The sequence below is a fragment of the Homalodisca vitripennis genome, unplaced genomic scaffold (assembly GCF_021130785.1).
Source record: "Homalodisca vitripennis isolate AUS2020 unplaced genomic scaffold, UT_GWSS_2.1 ScUCBcl_6716;HRSCAF=14059, whole genome shotgun sequence".
In the NCBI taxonomy this organism is placed as follows: domain Eukaryota; kingdom Metazoa; phylum Arthropoda; class Insecta; order Hemiptera; family Cicadellidae; genus Homalodisca; species Homalodisca vitripennis.
Window position 1 is genome coordinate 14,716 of NW_025782825.1, and position 17,321 is coordinate 32,036.

The 17,321-nt window shown below is 37.0% G+C and overlaps 1 protein-coding gene across 1 annotated transcript; it reads left to right on the forward strand.

The window, feature by feature from the left end:
* Positions 1-1,187: 1,187 nt before the first annotated feature.
* On the forward strand, positions 1,188-1,886 carry LOC124373931. The gene has a single exon (XM_046832241.1). The coding sequence runs from the start codon at positions 1,188-1,190 to the stop codon at positions 1,884-1,886; it is 699 nt and encodes a 232-aa protein (XP_046688197.1).
* The last annotated feature ends 15,435 nt before the right edge of the window (positions 1,887-17,321 follow it).

A 17,321-nucleotide genomic window follows, 5' to 3' on the forward strand; every position in this document is an offset into this window, starting at 1 on the left:
ACGTCAGCTCCCATCCTCTGACATATCACCATCATCGGGAAGACTTCACATTCTACGATCTGTCGGTCTCTGAGAGTTTGACTTCTATAGCCCCCTACCTCAGTCGCTCTTGATATATAGCAGCTCTCGGTCTTTGCAAGGTTATGACATACGTCAGCTCCCATCCTCTGACACATCAGCATCATCGGGAAGACTTCACATTCTACGATCTGTCGGTCTCTGAGAGTTTGACTTCTATAGCCCCCTACCTTAGTCGCTCTTGATATATAGCAGCTCTCGGCCTTTGCAAGGTTATGACATACATCAGCTCCCATCTCTGACATATCAGCTTCATCGGGAAGACTTCACATTCTACGATCTGTCGGTCTCTGAGAGTTTGACTTCTATAGCCCCTACCTCAGTCGCTCTTGATATATAGCAGCTCTCGGCCTTTGCAAGGTTATGACATACGTCAGCTCCCATCTCTGACATATCAGCTTCATCGGGAAGACTTCACATTCTACGATCTGTCGGTCTCTGAGAGTTTGACTTCTATAGCCCCCTACCTTAGTCGCTCTTGACATACAGCAGCTCTCGGCCTTTGCAAGGTTATGACATACGTCAGCTCCCATCTCTGACATATCAGCTTCATCGGGAAGATTTAACATCCTGCGATCTGTCAGTCTCTGAGAGTTTGACTTCTATAGCCCCCTACCTTAGTGGCTCTTGACATACGTAAGCTCCCATCCTCTGACATATCAAAATTCTCGGGAAGACTTAACATCCTACGATCTGTCGGTCTCTGAGAGTTTGACTGCTATAGCCCCCTACCTTAGTGGCTCTTGCAGTATCAGTCACTCGAAACTGGCCGGTCGTTATCGCTCTGCGCTCTGACTCAAGGTTAAGTGTATCACGTGCTGTGTGCAGGTTAGCTTAACCTGCTTGTACTGGACGTTACAGTGAATTCGTTCATTTTCGCCTAATTATGTCGGCTAAACTGCAGCATTTGCAATTTGGTGTGTGACGATGAGAAGAGTTGTATAAAGTGTGTTGGGAAGTGTAGTGCAGTGATACATATTAACTGTGTTCCAAGCAAGACCCGTTCCAAACTCGAGTGGATGCGCGATGTATGCAGACTTGAAAAGGAGTCCGTAAGTAGTAAAAAATCGTCATCAACTGTAATAACTAAAGATTTTCTTATCTCAACCATGAACTCTTTCAAGAACGAAGTTTTTAGTGAGCTTCAAACCTACAGCAAAGAGTTTAAAGACTTCAAATCCTCCTTAGAATTTTTCTCAGGGAAAATGGACAATGCCTCTGAATTAATCAATAAAATAACGGAAGAAATGAAAAGTGCAAAGGAGGAAGCCCGACTACTGCGTGAAGAAAACTCCAAGTTGCGCACGGCCGTGGAGGACCTGGAGATGAGAATGAGAGACATGGAACAGTATTCGCGGATCTCTAACATTGAAATTAGCGGAATTCCTGTGTCCCAGAATGAAAATTTGGAGAGTCTACTGTGTGATATTTCCAAGGCCATCAACGTGGAGCTGAAGGAGGAGAGTGTCGAGGCGGCGCATAGAGTCCCCAGCTACAACAAGAAGCGAGCTGCCCCCATCGTCGTCAAGTTCAAGTCCCGACGAGACAAGGAGACGTGGATCAACGGCTTCAAGGCGACGCGACCCCTGACAGCTGACAAGATCAACCCGAGGATGCCGAAGGAGAAGGTGTTCATCAATGAGCACCTTTCACCAGCAAACAAGCAACTCCTCTCCAAGACCAAGGAGGCTGCAAGGGACCGCGGCTACAAGTTCGTCTGGACCAAGGACGGGAAGATCTTCGCACGGAAGCACAGCGGCGATAGAGTATTGAAGATCACTGGTGAAACTAGTGTTAGAGACATGTGAGTACAGAGATGTACATAGTTTGTATATAACTGTATCATATAACAATCAGCCATGTATATTAGTTTAGCATATGGACCCAGAAAATAATATTTTGAATTTTGAATATCTAAGCAAGGATGTTTTTGCCTCCACTGAAATTACATTTAGCTGCATCCATATAAATATTAGAAGTTTGAGACAAAATTTTGACATATTACTAGCCAGTTTAGCGAAATTAGACCACGAAATAGATTTAATAGTTTTATCAGAAATCTGGATTTTCGAAGAAGAAATTTACTTGTACAATATACCGGGATATTCTAGTTTTGCGAACTGTAACCAAACATACCGCAGTGGCGGTACTATATATAGCATTCGTTCGTGATACATTTAGAACCAGAGACAAATGCATAAAAATGACCTCCGCCGATATTTTAATTCTAGAGCTTAAAATTAAAAAAAATATTTTTAATATATTTTGCATTTACAGACTACAAAGTCATACTGCACATAACTTCATTCAAGAACTAGAACCTATATTAAACCAACTTTCAACAAATGTAATTTATCTGGGTGAAGCTAATATTTGCATAAAAGTAAACAATGCAGAGGCATAAGTATATCTTTCCTTAATGTACAATAATGGATTTTCTTCCTTTATTAACAATCATACTAGAATAACGCCAGAATCTTCCTCCTGCATAGACCATTTTATCAGACATAAAAATCTAAACAAATTTGTATCAGGAAACTTTAAGTCCGAAATTACTGATCATAATTTAATAGCTTTGTTGATTAAAAATGAAAATAATGTTAACCGATTGTCTGAACATAGTAATTCTACTGTAACTTGCGAAAAAAGTCGATTTTGAAAAGTTAAAGAATTTTTTAAATGATTATAACTGGAATAATGTTTTAACTGAGTTGAATGTAAACATTGCAGTAACAGCGTTTTATAATGCAATCCAAGAGGCCTTGTCATGTAGTAAGGAGACTAAAGTAATTAGATATAAATATCAAAAAAAAAAAAGCAAAAGTACCAAAAGAAGAAAAGCCCTTGGATTAATGAGTACCTTTTGAATAAATTTGAAAGAAGAAAACAAATTAAGTAAAATAAAAAGAAAAAGGCCATATGACTTAGGGTTCAAAACACATTTCAGTAATTTTGTAAATAAACTCAATTTAGATATTACTAAGGCTAAAGACAAATATTATTCAAGTTTATTTGATGCGTGTAAAGGTAAACAGTGCTCAGCAGTGGAAGTTGATTAACAGCCTAACTGATAAGACAGATAAGCAGCTGATAACGTGTGTTCAAGACAGTGACGGCAACAATGTAGAGGATCCACAACAATTGGCAAAACATGTTCAATGAATACTTCATAAACGCTCCCTTATCACTAGTGGCCGGCTTGCCCGACACTGGTGGAGTGGATGCATCTGGTTGCGTCTACCAAATAAACAGCCTGTTCTTATACCCCGTATGTGAACAAGAAATTCTTAAAATAAACAAATCTCTCAAGAATAAGAAATCAGTGGGCAGTGACTCTCTCTCGGTTCAGCTGTTAAAGGAAATCGCTCCAGAAATTTGTCATGTATTGGTACATTTAATTAATATTAGCTTCTTAACAGGGGAATTCCCAACCAAATTAAAACAAAGTATTGTTGTACCGATCTTTAAGAATGGTAAGCGGGACCTCCTACACAACTATAGACCGATTGCTTTGCTTTCTGTGCTATCGAAGGTGTTTGGGATAGCAATGAAAGTAAGGCTCCTAGAATTTTTAAATAAACAAAATTTTTTCAGTACAAAACAATTTGGCTTTACTAAAGGGAAAAACACCGAGTTTGTGGCAATAGTGGGATTTTACTGAAGGCGTATACAAGGGTTTTAACAATAGCGAAAAAACATCGGGGATGTTTATAGACTTCTCTAAAGCCTTCGACCTTGTCGATCACGAAATTTTACTTAGAAAATTAGAAATAGCTGGGGATAAGAGGCATTCCCTTGATGTGGTTCAGAAGCTACCTATTTGGCCGCTCACAGGAAGTACGTATTCAGCAAAATTTAAGTCCACCAAAAATAATAACAAAAGGCGTACCTCAGGGGTCCGTGCTCTCTGCCTCTTTATTCTTAGTGTTTACTAGCGGGCCCGGCGCGCTTTGCTGCGCATTTCAATAATTTTTTGCAAAAGTTGCCCGCGGCTTCGCACGCAATTTCCCGTTTGAAAACAGTACACTATATTCACTTATTCTTTTTCTATCACATTCTAAACATTGCTGAGATAATTGATAGTCGTTCCATAGTGAGCCTCTTGGGCGTATTATGAAGGTATGTACCATATTCCTGCCTCTATCTAGCTGTTACCCACGGCTTCGCACGCAAATCTTAAGAACCGAAGTCCTTATATTACTTAGTAAATTTTTTTTTTTACTATAATAAATTTTAGATTAAATTAGTTATATCTCCGATGCCACGATTGAGCTTGCTTTGTTGTCTCGATCGAGAGAATATGTACACACGGAGTTTTGAGAACCATACTTCTGTCAAAAAAAACAACTAAGGTTGATTTTATAACATTCTTTATATTTGTAGCCAACGTAAGATAGTAATTATGATATCTGCATTACTCTTCTGATCAAGCATGAGCATGGTTTATATTAAATAAATATTGCAGTTAAAGGTGAATTTTTACGTCAAATTTGAATTGTATTATCTGGATAGTAAAGTCTATGTTTAACAGTGATTGCAAAAACAGTTTAAACAAAAATTTGTCGTTTCTCTTAAGCTTACTCTATGCTTTAAAAACTATAAGTGTAATATATGTTTACAAAGAACAGCTGATTAAAAATTTGAAAAGACGTTAACATATGTTTGCTGCAATGCATTTCTAATGGGTATTTCTGTAACCAGTGGGGCGGAATCCTGAATCGGGAAAGGGATGGGCATAGCTTATAAACCTTCTCCGTGGAAAAATACATATACGTACAAAATTTTCATCATGATCGGTCCAATAGTTCACGATTCCATAAAGGACAAACATACAAACATTCATTTTTTATATATATAGATAAACAGCCTATTAAATATCCCAATGTACGGAAAAAATCAGTGCTTTTGCTGACGACGTCTCACTTCGTTACACAAATAAACATTGGGCTCCCATTTGGGACACAAATAACTGAGGATCTCAAATCACTTCGAAATTGGTTGCAAACAATAATAAAATAGTAATTAACGTTTCCAAGACCAAAATTGTGAATTTTGACCTTAGAGGGTTTTCTTTCGATACGGATTTACATTTTCACGTCGTTAATGAGTGCATCCAACCTTGCGATTGTGTTAAAATTGAGCAAGTTAATCAATTAAAATATCTTGGTGTTTACATAGACGATAAACTTTCATGGAAAACTCATACTTCACAATTACAGATAAAACTCAGGAAAAACATAAGGAAATTTTATTTTTTAAGAAATATTGTAAATTTAAATCTTATGCGGACCCTTTATTTTTCACTTATGGAGTCAAGACTAAACTATGGAATTGAAAACTGGGGAGGGACAGACAAAGTGTCCATTAATCCATTAATATTAACGCAAAATTATTTTGTGCGTATAATTACCTTCCAACCAAAACGTGCCTGTGCTCCTCCATTATACAACCACTTAAAGATTCTTCCCTTAAGTCATTTATTTGTCTACAAAGTTTTAAAAATATTTTTTAATAGAAGTGGAAATTATGGCGTCGACAGAGCCTATAACAATACTAGAAGTGTGGCTCGCGGGCTCTAACACTCATCCTAAAGTAAAAAAAATCGATTTTTAAAAAGATTTTCATTTTTTTGGGCCCCAAAATTTACAATCAATTGCCAAATTTCGTTAAAATAAACAATAAAAAACTGCAAACAATTTTTGGCTAAAGTTAGAAAATGGTTACTGACTAAAGATGACATAAGTTATTTATTTACGATTTTATCGTAAGCTGCAATTAAAAACAAGTAGAATAGATATAGATATAGAATAGATAGAAACAGGTATCATTAGATTGAGTTATTTTCCACACTTTAATTTGTATGTAAAAATCTTTTTTTCACTTAGATGAAACAATACTGTGGTGTAATACTTTAATTAATTTTACGTTTATTATGTTTTAAAGTATATATTATTTTTGTATAAAGAGTTATTTTAGCAATAGCAAGCATAGATTTCGAGTGCTGTGGTGTCGACCAGGTACACAAGAAGATAGCTATGTAGACTGACTGTCAGTGTAAAACACTTAGTTAAGTTTTCTTTGCACTAGCCATCGCTACTTGTTCAGATGGCTAGTATTTCCACCATTTCATTTATTGTAAATTTGTACAAAGTTTGGAATAAAATATTTCTTATTCTTATTTCTTATTCTTATTCTTGACATACGTAAGCTCCCATCCTCTGACATATCAGCATCCTCGGGAAGACTTAACATCCTGCGATCTGTCAGTCTCTGAGAGTTTTGACTTTTATAGCCCCCTTACCTTAGTGGGCTCTTGACATATGGAAGCTCTAGGCCTATGCAACGTTTACGGACATACGTCAGCTCCCATCCTCTGACATATCAGCATCCTCGGGAAGACTTAACATCCTGCGATCTGTCAGTCTCTGAGAGTTTGACTTTTATAGCCCCCTACCTTAGTGACTCTTGACATATGGAAGCTCTAGGCCTATGCAACGTTACGAACATACGTCAGCTCCCATCCTCTGACATATCAGCATCCTCGGGAAGACTTAACATCCTGCGATCTGTCAGTCTCTGAGAGTTTGACTTTTATAGCCCCCTACCTTAGTGGCTCTTGACATATGGAAGCTCTAGGCCTATGCAACGTTACGAAATACGTCAGCTCCCATCCTCTGACATATCAGCATCCTCGGGAAGACTTAACATCCTGCGATCTGTCAGTCTCTGAGAGTTTGACTTTTATAGCCCCCTACCTTAGTGGCTCTTGACATATGGAAGCTCTAGGCCTATGCAACGTTACGACATACGTCAGCTCCCATCCTCTGACATATCAGCATCCTCGGGAAGACTTAACATCCTGCGATCTGTCAGTCTCTGAGAGTTTGACTTTTATAGCCCCCTACCTTAGTGGCTCTTGACATATGGAAGCTCTAGGCCTATGCAACGTTACGACATACGTCAGCTCCCATCCTCTGACATATCAGCATCCTCGGGAAGACTTAACATCCTGCGATCTGTCAGTCTCTGAGAGTTTGACTTTTATAGCCCCCTACCTTAGTGGCTCTTGACATATGGAAGCTCTAGGCCTATGCAACGTTACGACATACGTCAGCTCCCATCCTCTGACATATCAGCATCCTCGTGAAGACGTAATATACTACAATATGTCAGTCTCTGAGAGCTTGATATAAGAACAACTCCGAGGGTTGGCAGACCTGGTCTGCAGAAGAGTGACGGGTGTTATTACTTATATCTCTTTTTCACGTTGTAACATCGTTATACGTCAATTATGTATTGATTCGATTGTTTCATTGAGTCTCCTTTAGCCACTTCAATCGCCCGGTGGTATCAGACAACTGTAAGTAGCTGAATGTGGAATCACTAACCAAGGTGACGAGCTCGCTGGCAGTGGTGATACGAATCAGTCATGAGTCAGCGCTCAGATAAGACGGATCGTTTAGAGATAGTGCTCCGGTCTCGACCATAACCTACAAAACTCTTTCAAACGTGCCCGGTAGTTTTATTTGCGGGGTTTTTTATTCGCGTTATAGGCTATTTGATTATCTGTTTTATATTCACCTCGTTTTTTACAACAACAGATATACAATGGCAAACTGTGGTATTTGCTTAAGAGCTATTGGTAATAAAGTGAAGATACAGTGCAGTGACTGTTTCAAGGAATTCCACGGCGTTTGCTTAAAAATGAGCAAGGCGGATGTGGAATGCATCACCCAAGATGGATTGGTTTGGAGATGCCCACCCTGCAGTGAAACGCGGAGAAAGAGCTTAAGATTTGATTCTGAGGCACAAGAGGGTAAATTTACTTTGGATGATTTAATGAAAAAAATTAATGAAATAGTTGAAAACCAAAGGAAGCAGGAGAGCAGTTTTCAACCAGTCCTATGAGGCCTTAAATGAAAAGCTGGAAGAAAATACAAAAAGTGTGAAGGAGCAGACTAACACAATTGAAAAATGCTTAAAAATTATAGATAACCTGATTGATGAAAATAGAATACTGAGCAAAAAGGTGTCGGAGTTGGAAAGGCGTGTGGAGGATATGGAGCAGTACTCCAGGATGAATACCGTCGAAATCCATGGTGTACCGATTGCAGCCGAATGAAGATGTTGTGAGCGTCGTGAAGGAGGTTGGGAAGGCCCTGGACTTTAACCTAACCGAATCAATGATCGATGCGTGTCATCGGTTGGGCAAGAAAACGGGTCCGAATAACTCCGCCGCCCGGAATTGTTGTGAAATTTGTGAGACGTCTCGACAAAGATGAACTGTTGCGAAAACGCCGTGTGAAGAGGGACTTCTCGACTTCGGCACATGAACTTGAACGTGGATAAACCCGTATACATCAACGAGGCCTTGTCACCGGCGAGAAGACGTCTGTTCGCGATGGCGCGGGAGATCAAGCGGGACAAACAGTACAAGTACTTGTGGGTGCGAGGTGGAAAAATCTTCCTTCGTAAAGAAGAATCTGGGACAATTACAACAGTAACATGTCAGGCTGACCTTGAAAAACTGTAAGTTTTATTTTTTCTAACCCATTTCACAAAACAAAATTAGATGTAGGCTAGTGTTTTCATATCAATGAGGAATTTGTTTTTTATAATTTGTATTTTTATAATGTATTTGTACTTTTAAGTTTATTTTCTCTTTAAATAAAAAATATAGATAAAAAATTTAAAATCATTCATCAAAATATAAGAAGCCTAAGAAGTAATTTTGATTTTTTTTCTAGCTGAAGCTATTGCGAATAATATTGAGCCAGATATAATTATTTTATCGGAGATATGGATCAATGAAATAGAATCAAATTTTTATACAATACCGGATTATAAACATTTTTTTAAGTGCAATGAAACATATAGGGCTGGTGGAATTGCTGTTTACATTAAAAACACATTTGTAAACGTTAAATGCCTAGATGTGAAGTGCGATACAGCTGACATTCTTTTAATCTCTTTTGAATTTTTAAATCAAACTTTTCATTTATTAGCAATATATAGATTAATTTTTCACTCTGTGGAAGTATTTATAAATGAACTTCGACAATTTTTTTGTAATCTAAATATGAATTTTAAAAACATTAGAAATTTAATTTGGATAGGAGATGTAAATATAAATTTAGTGGAAGTGAGGGAGTTAAATGCGGATACTGACAGTTATAGAACAGTGATGGCAGTAAAACGGGTTTGAGTGTTTAGTCGAAGAGCCAACACGAGTAACAGATCAGTCCGAGACATGCATTGATCATGTTTATGTCCGGGTGGCCAACAAGAACACGGTTTCTGTGGATGCCGCGGTTATACATGCCGGCATTACGGATCACTCTATGGTTCAGGTTAGCGTGGCGGTGCGGTTGTTGGGTGGCGGGGGGGAGGGGGCAGAGCCGGTCTCGCCCTCCACCCCTCCCGCGGCCCGCACACGTATATGCTACGCTCTCCTCAAACAGATGTTTAAATAATGCCGACTGGTCGGATGTATACAAACATTCTGATGTGTCGGCTGCTTTTGACTCTTTCCTTTCTATATTTCAACAATTGTTAAATCAATCAACTTTTATCGTCGAGAACTCTTTTCAGTATAAGAAAAATTAAACCCTGGATAAATAATGCGATTTGTTCGAGGATTAAGAGAAGAAACTTACTCTTCAGTCATGTTAAAAAGCATCCTTACAACGAGAGCCTAAAAAATTATTACCTAACATTCAGGAATAAATTACGGAACGATATAAAATTATTAAAAGATCGTTTCTATAGAGACAAATTTAATAAGTGTGAAGGAAATTCTTAAAGCAACATGGAAAGTAATAAATGAAGTAACAGGACAAAATAAAGCAAATAGAAGTCAGATAAGGCTAGAAATAGGCGATATGACAGTTTCTGATTCACACATTTATATCAAATCGATTCAATGAGTATTTCTTAAATGTAGTGAATAATTTAGATTTGAACAAAAATGTGAATGATAATTTCTTGTCTATGCACTATAACAATTATTTTCCATGTAGAATGGAAGTTCATTCGATTTTTATTGAACCAGTTTTAGCTGAAGAGTTGCTGTGTGTTATAAAATCTCTAAAGAATAACACTGCGCCTGGTATTGATGGAATAAGCACTTGTACACTAAAGGAAGTTTCTGAAAATATTTTAGATGTTTTTCTGTATATAATTAATCTTAGCTTCCAAACTGGCATTTTTTCCAACTAAATTAAAAAATGCTGTTGTCATACCAATTTTTAAGAGTGGTTCCAGTTTATTATGCAGTAATTATCGTCCGATATCATTGCTTTCTTGTTTCTCTAAGGTTATTGAGAAGGTAATGAAGCATAAGCTTATGAAGTTCTTAAGTAAAACAAATTTTTTTAGTACCAAACAGTTTGGATTTAGATCCGGACTAAACACTGAACATGCCTTATTAAACTTTATGACCAATGTTTATGATGGAATTAATGACGGAAAAAATGTTAGTGGCCTATTTTTAGATATCAAAAAAGCCTTTGATACAGTTGACCATAATATTCTTTTGGAAAAGCTTTATCGGTGTGGCATTCGGGGAGTTGTATATGATTGGTTTCAGAGTTACTTGCTGAAGAGAAAACAATGTGTCAAAATTAATGCTGTATGTAGTGACATGGGTGTAATTAAAAATGGTGTACCACAAGGATCAGTTCTTGGAGCTATTTTATTCATAATATATATAAATGATTTTTGTAATGCTCGCTTTCATGGTACTTTAACATCTTTTGCGGATGATACTGCCTTGTGCTATGCCAGCAAAGGATTTGGACTCAGTACGAGTAGCAATGAGTCGTGACCTTGATGCGATACAGTGGTGGTTCACTGTGAATCATATGCAACTGAGCATTGAAAAAACAAAATACATAAATTTTTCTTTAAAAAAAGAAGTAAATTTTTCAGTACCGATTTTATATAGGTGTGCAGATTGTATTAGTCAACAAATTCATTGTAAAAAAAGTAAATGTTCTGTTTTGGGTAAAACCAGTGAAATAAAGTATTTAGGTGTATATGTTGATAGTGAAATGAATTGGAAGATACATATAAGTAAATTAAATAGTAAAATAAATAAAATCCTAAGGTTTTTCTATTTTTTAAAAAGTATGTGTAGTGAGAGAGTTTTGCGTACAGTTTATTTTTCAATGGTGCAGAGCAGAATAGAGTATGGAATAGTATTTTGGGGCAATACATATATTTCTTACTTGAACTCAATATATCTACGGCAGAAGCATTTGGTAAGAATAATCTCGAATAAAACTAAATATGAACCTTCTCGTCCATTGTTCTTAGACCTAAAAATTTTTCCTCTGAGATATTTATATGTATTCAAAGTATTAAAACTTTTTTACTGTAGAAGTGGAAATATTCCAGCCAATGTAAATACCTATAAATTGAGATTAAGAAATGCAAATAAATTTACAATACCTAAGCCAACAATATCTTTTTACACTAGAACATATAATTTTATCGCACCAAAGATTTTTAACCAAATACCTGATTATATTAAATATTCATACAACAAAAATATTTTTTTGAATAGACTAAAATCATGGCTCTTTCATTTGGAAGATATTGAGTTTTTGTTTAATATTATACAATAGCTTACTTATTCAGATGATCAGTGTTTATCAGTAATGTATGGTTAATATTTGTATGTAAATATTTATTTATTGTTAATATAGTTGTGAAGTCAATATTTTTGTTTTTATTATGTATCTGTAGTCTATGTTCTGCTTCCTTGTGGATGGTGGTACGGGAAGTCAGGTGTTGTTATTTTCTCTTGTTGTAAGTTGCATTTGTTTTATTTTGTTAACTGTGGATAAATTTTTTGCTAAGGCACAACATGTTTGTTTTTTTTGAGACCATCTTTGTCAATTTTCTTAAAAAATAATTTTTTCTGAGTGCTATTGTTTTTTTGTAAGTACTGTAAAGGAACCTCTGAACAGGCTTGCCTTAGAGGCCCTAGATTTTCTTAAATTTCCTTCTTGTGTCAATATTACCTACTGTAATATGTACATACTGTATATTGTAATAGTTAAGGCTGTTTTCAATGCAAAAACTACTAAGTTAAGTAATAAAATAATGGTCAGCCTGACAAGAGAATTATTAAATGTTGAGATAAAAGTGTACATTTTGTTAACTGTTGAAATTTAAGAAAATAAAATTCTTTATTCTTTATTCTTTAATCGGCTGGGCCCTTCTTGAACATTCCGTTCGCGCCTTCAGATTCTTCACTGCACTTTGTTTACTTGCCCCCCTTTTGGCTTGCAGAATTGTCTGAGTCGGCGTTTTTAAAACTAGGACTGTATTTCAATATTGTGTATAGGACTGACCTACTAACATATGTGTTAAATTAAGAAAGCTAGAGGCAAACAATCCACATATTAATGTTTTGGACTTTGAATTGAACATTTTCAATTTACTTATGTTTTTGGACAAAGCTTGACGACCACAAAACATCTTGAAGAAGTTATTGATAAGTTGAAATGTGACATTTTAACTCTTGAAGCCAGACTGGAACATGAGAAAGAACGAAGACAGTCTGATCTAAATGTATCTTACAATGAATTAGACATTATGCGCGAAGAAAAAGGCGTTGCGTTGAAAGAAAATAGTGCTGTTTCTGCTAGTTTAATAAGAGTTTAAAGCCTATTTGGAAAAAAATGTCTAATGAATGTGTATCCTTAAAAAAACGTAGTTAATGATAAGGATCTCGTAATAGCTAAACTTAGTGTAGATTTAGAACCTAGTGATAAACAGAAGGTACAATTAAAGAATTGTATAATGCAACTTCAGTCGTCTATGAATGAACTAGAGGAAAACTCTTGGCTTGATAATAGATGGGTTGATGACAATATTCTGGATTCTTATTTTAAAACTTTTAATAATAATACTAGTAAAGACTTAAGTAAATTAACTTATATCGGCCCGACTTTATCTCAAATGGTAAAACATGGTAGTTGTGTTGATGTAAAGGCTCTTTAAAGTAATTTCGAATTTTCAAGTCTGACTATGCTTTTTTATATATTAGTGATAGTGTAAATACTTTGAAGGCGGACACTGGCTCCCACTGGAGTTTGTTATTTGTTGATCATTGTGGACAGTCAGTATACGATCTAGATTCACTCAATGGTGCTAATGCGACTGCTGCTAAGTTGGTAACCAGTAGACTTGGGTTCATGGAGTTGAGTTGTGCTCAATAAAATAACAGCTACGAATGTGGTCTAAGTGTACTTGTTAATGCTAAAATTATAAAAGAGGGGTTTTGAAATACTCCTAAGAATGGTTTTACGTTCTGTGAATGGTATTCACTGTTTAGGGAGGTGCCTCAGAGCACTTTATCTACAGACAACTGTGCCTTGACGTTGGCAGAGCCAGATATATAGGACATCCGCTAGATTTGGCAGCTGTTGCAACTGATGCTACTGAGATTATCTCAAGTTTTGATTCTATTGTCGATAAAATTAGACCGAGGAATGTCTCTGAAAAATCGAAAACTGTAAAATCCAATAAAAAGATTGGTTATTAGGCTAAAAAAACTGTAAATTCTTTTACATATGGCACCACTGTGAAATGTGTAAATCGTTTTGAGTCCCTTGCTGAGGTGGGACAATAGTGTAAATGACACAGCAATATGCAATGCATCAGAGAAATGGTACCAGAAGTCATTTAAAATAAGCAAACCTAAATTGTCAGTAAAATTAACAAAGAATAGTAACTTAAAAGCAGGTAAAGAAACCTTTACTCGTGGAAATGTTTATTTGCCTTTTGTAAGAGAAAAGGTTTCTAGTGGTAAAGTCAATGTTGAGTCTCAAGCGGAATTAAATTTAAAATCTCAGGAAGAACCAATGTCCAGTGTTTTGTTGATCGGGACTCTCTTTTGCGTTTTTCTGGGAAAAAATGTGAATAGAGTGGAGCTATCGTGGATATAAATCCAGGGGCTAGAATATCTCACATTAGAGATAAAATCATGAAATATAAATTAGCACAACCTGTAATAATATTCATTTTAATCGGCACTAATGACCTTGTTCGCGGATATGACGGTGGCCCTGGTTACAATGGCGGCTGTGGCCATAAAGCGATGCTCCACTCAATGGCGGACCTGTTGAGTGCTGCCAAACGAATTTGTCCTAATACTACGGTGATCCTAAATAGTATTCTTACAAGAAGAGATATCAGTAAGCTAGCCCTTTTTCATTTAAAATAATCAGTTGATCCTCATGTGTAATAATTTCAACGTTGAGTTCCTTGATAACAGCGATGTGATTCGAAGCTAATCATCTTTCCCATGACGGGAGACACCTCAATCGAAACGGAAATAATCTTTTAGAGGATCTAATTTTTCAGTCATTGAAAATAGTCCACGAGGCCCGTCACTCCCTGTGTACAGGTGAGACTGCACAAAAGGTCATCTTTCCCGGGTCGCAAGTGTCTTGACATGTTGTTGATGGGGTTTGCACCCCAGTGAGTACCATCAGTCGGGAAACGAGATCGGGGGACTACCGATTGTTGTATGGTAGCACATGTAAATATTAGATCGTTAAAATATAGGTTTTACAGAGTTGTGATCGGAAATTGATGATTTTCAGCTTGACTTGTTGGGAGTCACTGAATCATGGCTATCTCCGGACGTTCCCTCTTGTGTTTTCGATGTGCCGGGCTATACACTTCATCGCAGCGATAGGCCACCTCAGCTGGGATGTTGTGGAGGTGGTGTGGTTATGTATGTGAGGTGCGATTATAATTTCACTCTTGTCCGACTTCTCAACGTTGATGTTTGCATTGAATATATATGTGGCTTGGTTTATCTGAAGGCCAGAAGCTATGTGTGTGTATTGCTTATAGACCATCAGATGCACCATATTCTTGCATAGGTTCTTTGATACATGCTTTGTTTATTGACATGTTACCTGAGGTGGATTCGGTGATTCTGTTGGGCGACCTGAATGTGAATTTTCTGAACCAAAGAAGAGCAGATGTTCACTATCTTGAGAAAATTTTTCAATCTTTGGGTCTCTTTCACATTATAAGGGAACCCACTGGCATAACTGAGAATACATCTTCTCTTATTGACGTCATAATTGTGGACAAGAATTTCTATCCAGATGTGGGAATAGTTGATACTTTCAGTATGTTTGAGCATAATGGTAAACGTATCATCGACCATAAGCTAATATATTGGGCCGTGCGATGCGATAAACCCAAATCCAAGGCTAAGTTCATCTCATATCGCAGTTTTAAAGACTTTGATTGTGAGAAGTTTATTGCGATTGCCTCCAGATTACTTTGGGAAGACATATACACTCTAAAAGACGTTGATGGGATCACCAGTGAATTAACCTCAAATAAATATTATCCAAGTCTTTGACGCATGTGCCCCTATGATGAAAAAGAGAATAACCAGGAAAAGAAACTCCTTGGAGACACCCCAACTTGATTGTCCTTACACAAAAGAAGAACAAGTGTAAAGATACTTATCTTTCCGTAAAAACACAAGAATCAAGATCAGAATACTGTAAGGCTCGTAAACGCTCTCAACGTGGCAGTACGATTGGCGAAAAAGAAGCATTTTTCAGAGAACCTAAACATAAAAAACTCTAAGAAGTTTTGGGCTACGTTGCGAGCTGGTGGCATTCTGAGCGTAAATGAAGAAAAACCCTCCATTTTCATCAAAAGAGCTGAATGACTATTTTTCACCATGGGCTGAGGAGGAAACATAAGGATAGATAAACTTAATTTCTGTAACACTAATAAGCACGCATGTATTAATTCTCCTTTCGCCTTTAAGTCTGTATCTGAGCAAAAGGTAATAGAGCTTATGGATAGCCTTACAAGTACTGCTTTTGGTATACATGGAATATCTATCTATCTATGGAATATATAAGCTATGGTGAAAGGCTTAAGCACTTTTTGTGTTGCAGCAATTACGCATCTAATCAATGTGTCTCTGAATACTGGAAGGTTTACTTCCTTATGGAAGAAGAGCGTAGTGATTCCTCTTCCAAAGACTGACAATCCTACCTCGATTTGCCATTTTTCGGCCAATATCCATTCTTCCGGTAATTTATAAGATACTAGAGAGGGTTGTGTCGGAAAAGATGGTCAGCAACTTGGTACTTGAAATCTGAGGAGTTACTGCCTGAAGCACAATCTGGTTTTAGACGGGGATTTAGCACCTGCTCCGCGCTTCTTAATAATTTTACCGATGATCTGCTTTCTGTAGGGGATAAGGGATTTCAGAGCTTGGTTACTGCTTTTGACTTTTCACAATCGTCCGACTCGGTAAACTTCGAGTTGTTGTTAGCAAAGCTTAGATTTTATCATTTTGATGACAATTCAGTAAGTTGGTTTGCGTCGTATTTGTTGGGGAGAGCGAACAAAGGTTGTCTCTCGGTACCACCCGGTTGTCTCCCGTACCAGCCAGATCCGTTGGTGTCCCTCAGGGTAGTTGTCTGGGGCTCTTTCTTGTATACATTGCAGATTTAAAATATCAGTTGGAGTTCTGTTCTCTTCACTCTTATGCAGAAGATTCACAACTGTTGGTGTCTTACAACCCATTAGGGAGAGCTGAGGCTGTGCGAAACATCAATTCGGACCTGGAGAGGGTGAAGTCATGGTCGGAGGATTATGGGCTTCTGCTTAACTCGGACAAATGTTCTGTTTTGCAGGGTCAACGGGTTCATCTTTGAATTGTCAATCACGTGTTGATTTCATTGATCAGTTCGTCACTTTAGATTGCAAATCCTTGGTTATGGACAGTGTTCTAAAAATCCTTGGAGTGACTTTGGATTGCAATCTTGATTTTACAAGTGATACAAAATCTATATGTAAAGGCGTCGTGATCAAGTTAAAGACGCTATACAGATGTGTAAAGATACTGCCAGTGTCTGCTAAGTTGGAAATTGTCCGCTCAACAATTTTTTCGTACTATATACTATGCTCTTTCATCTTTCGCTCGTTGCCTTACTCGGGAAAATGTTATGGTTCTCACTAGATTGCAAAACAGAGCCCTGATATTTGTCTTATAGTCTCAAAAAAATTTGATAACATCAGTGAATTTAGGTTGAGTTCTGAGATGTTATCAATTGAAGATTGCTGTGACTTGCAAACTGTTCAACTTATTTACAAAGTTATTCAGACTGGTAAGCCTGAATATCTCAGGATAAAACTTACTTTCAGGCATGAAATAAACACATGTAGTACTCGACAAGACG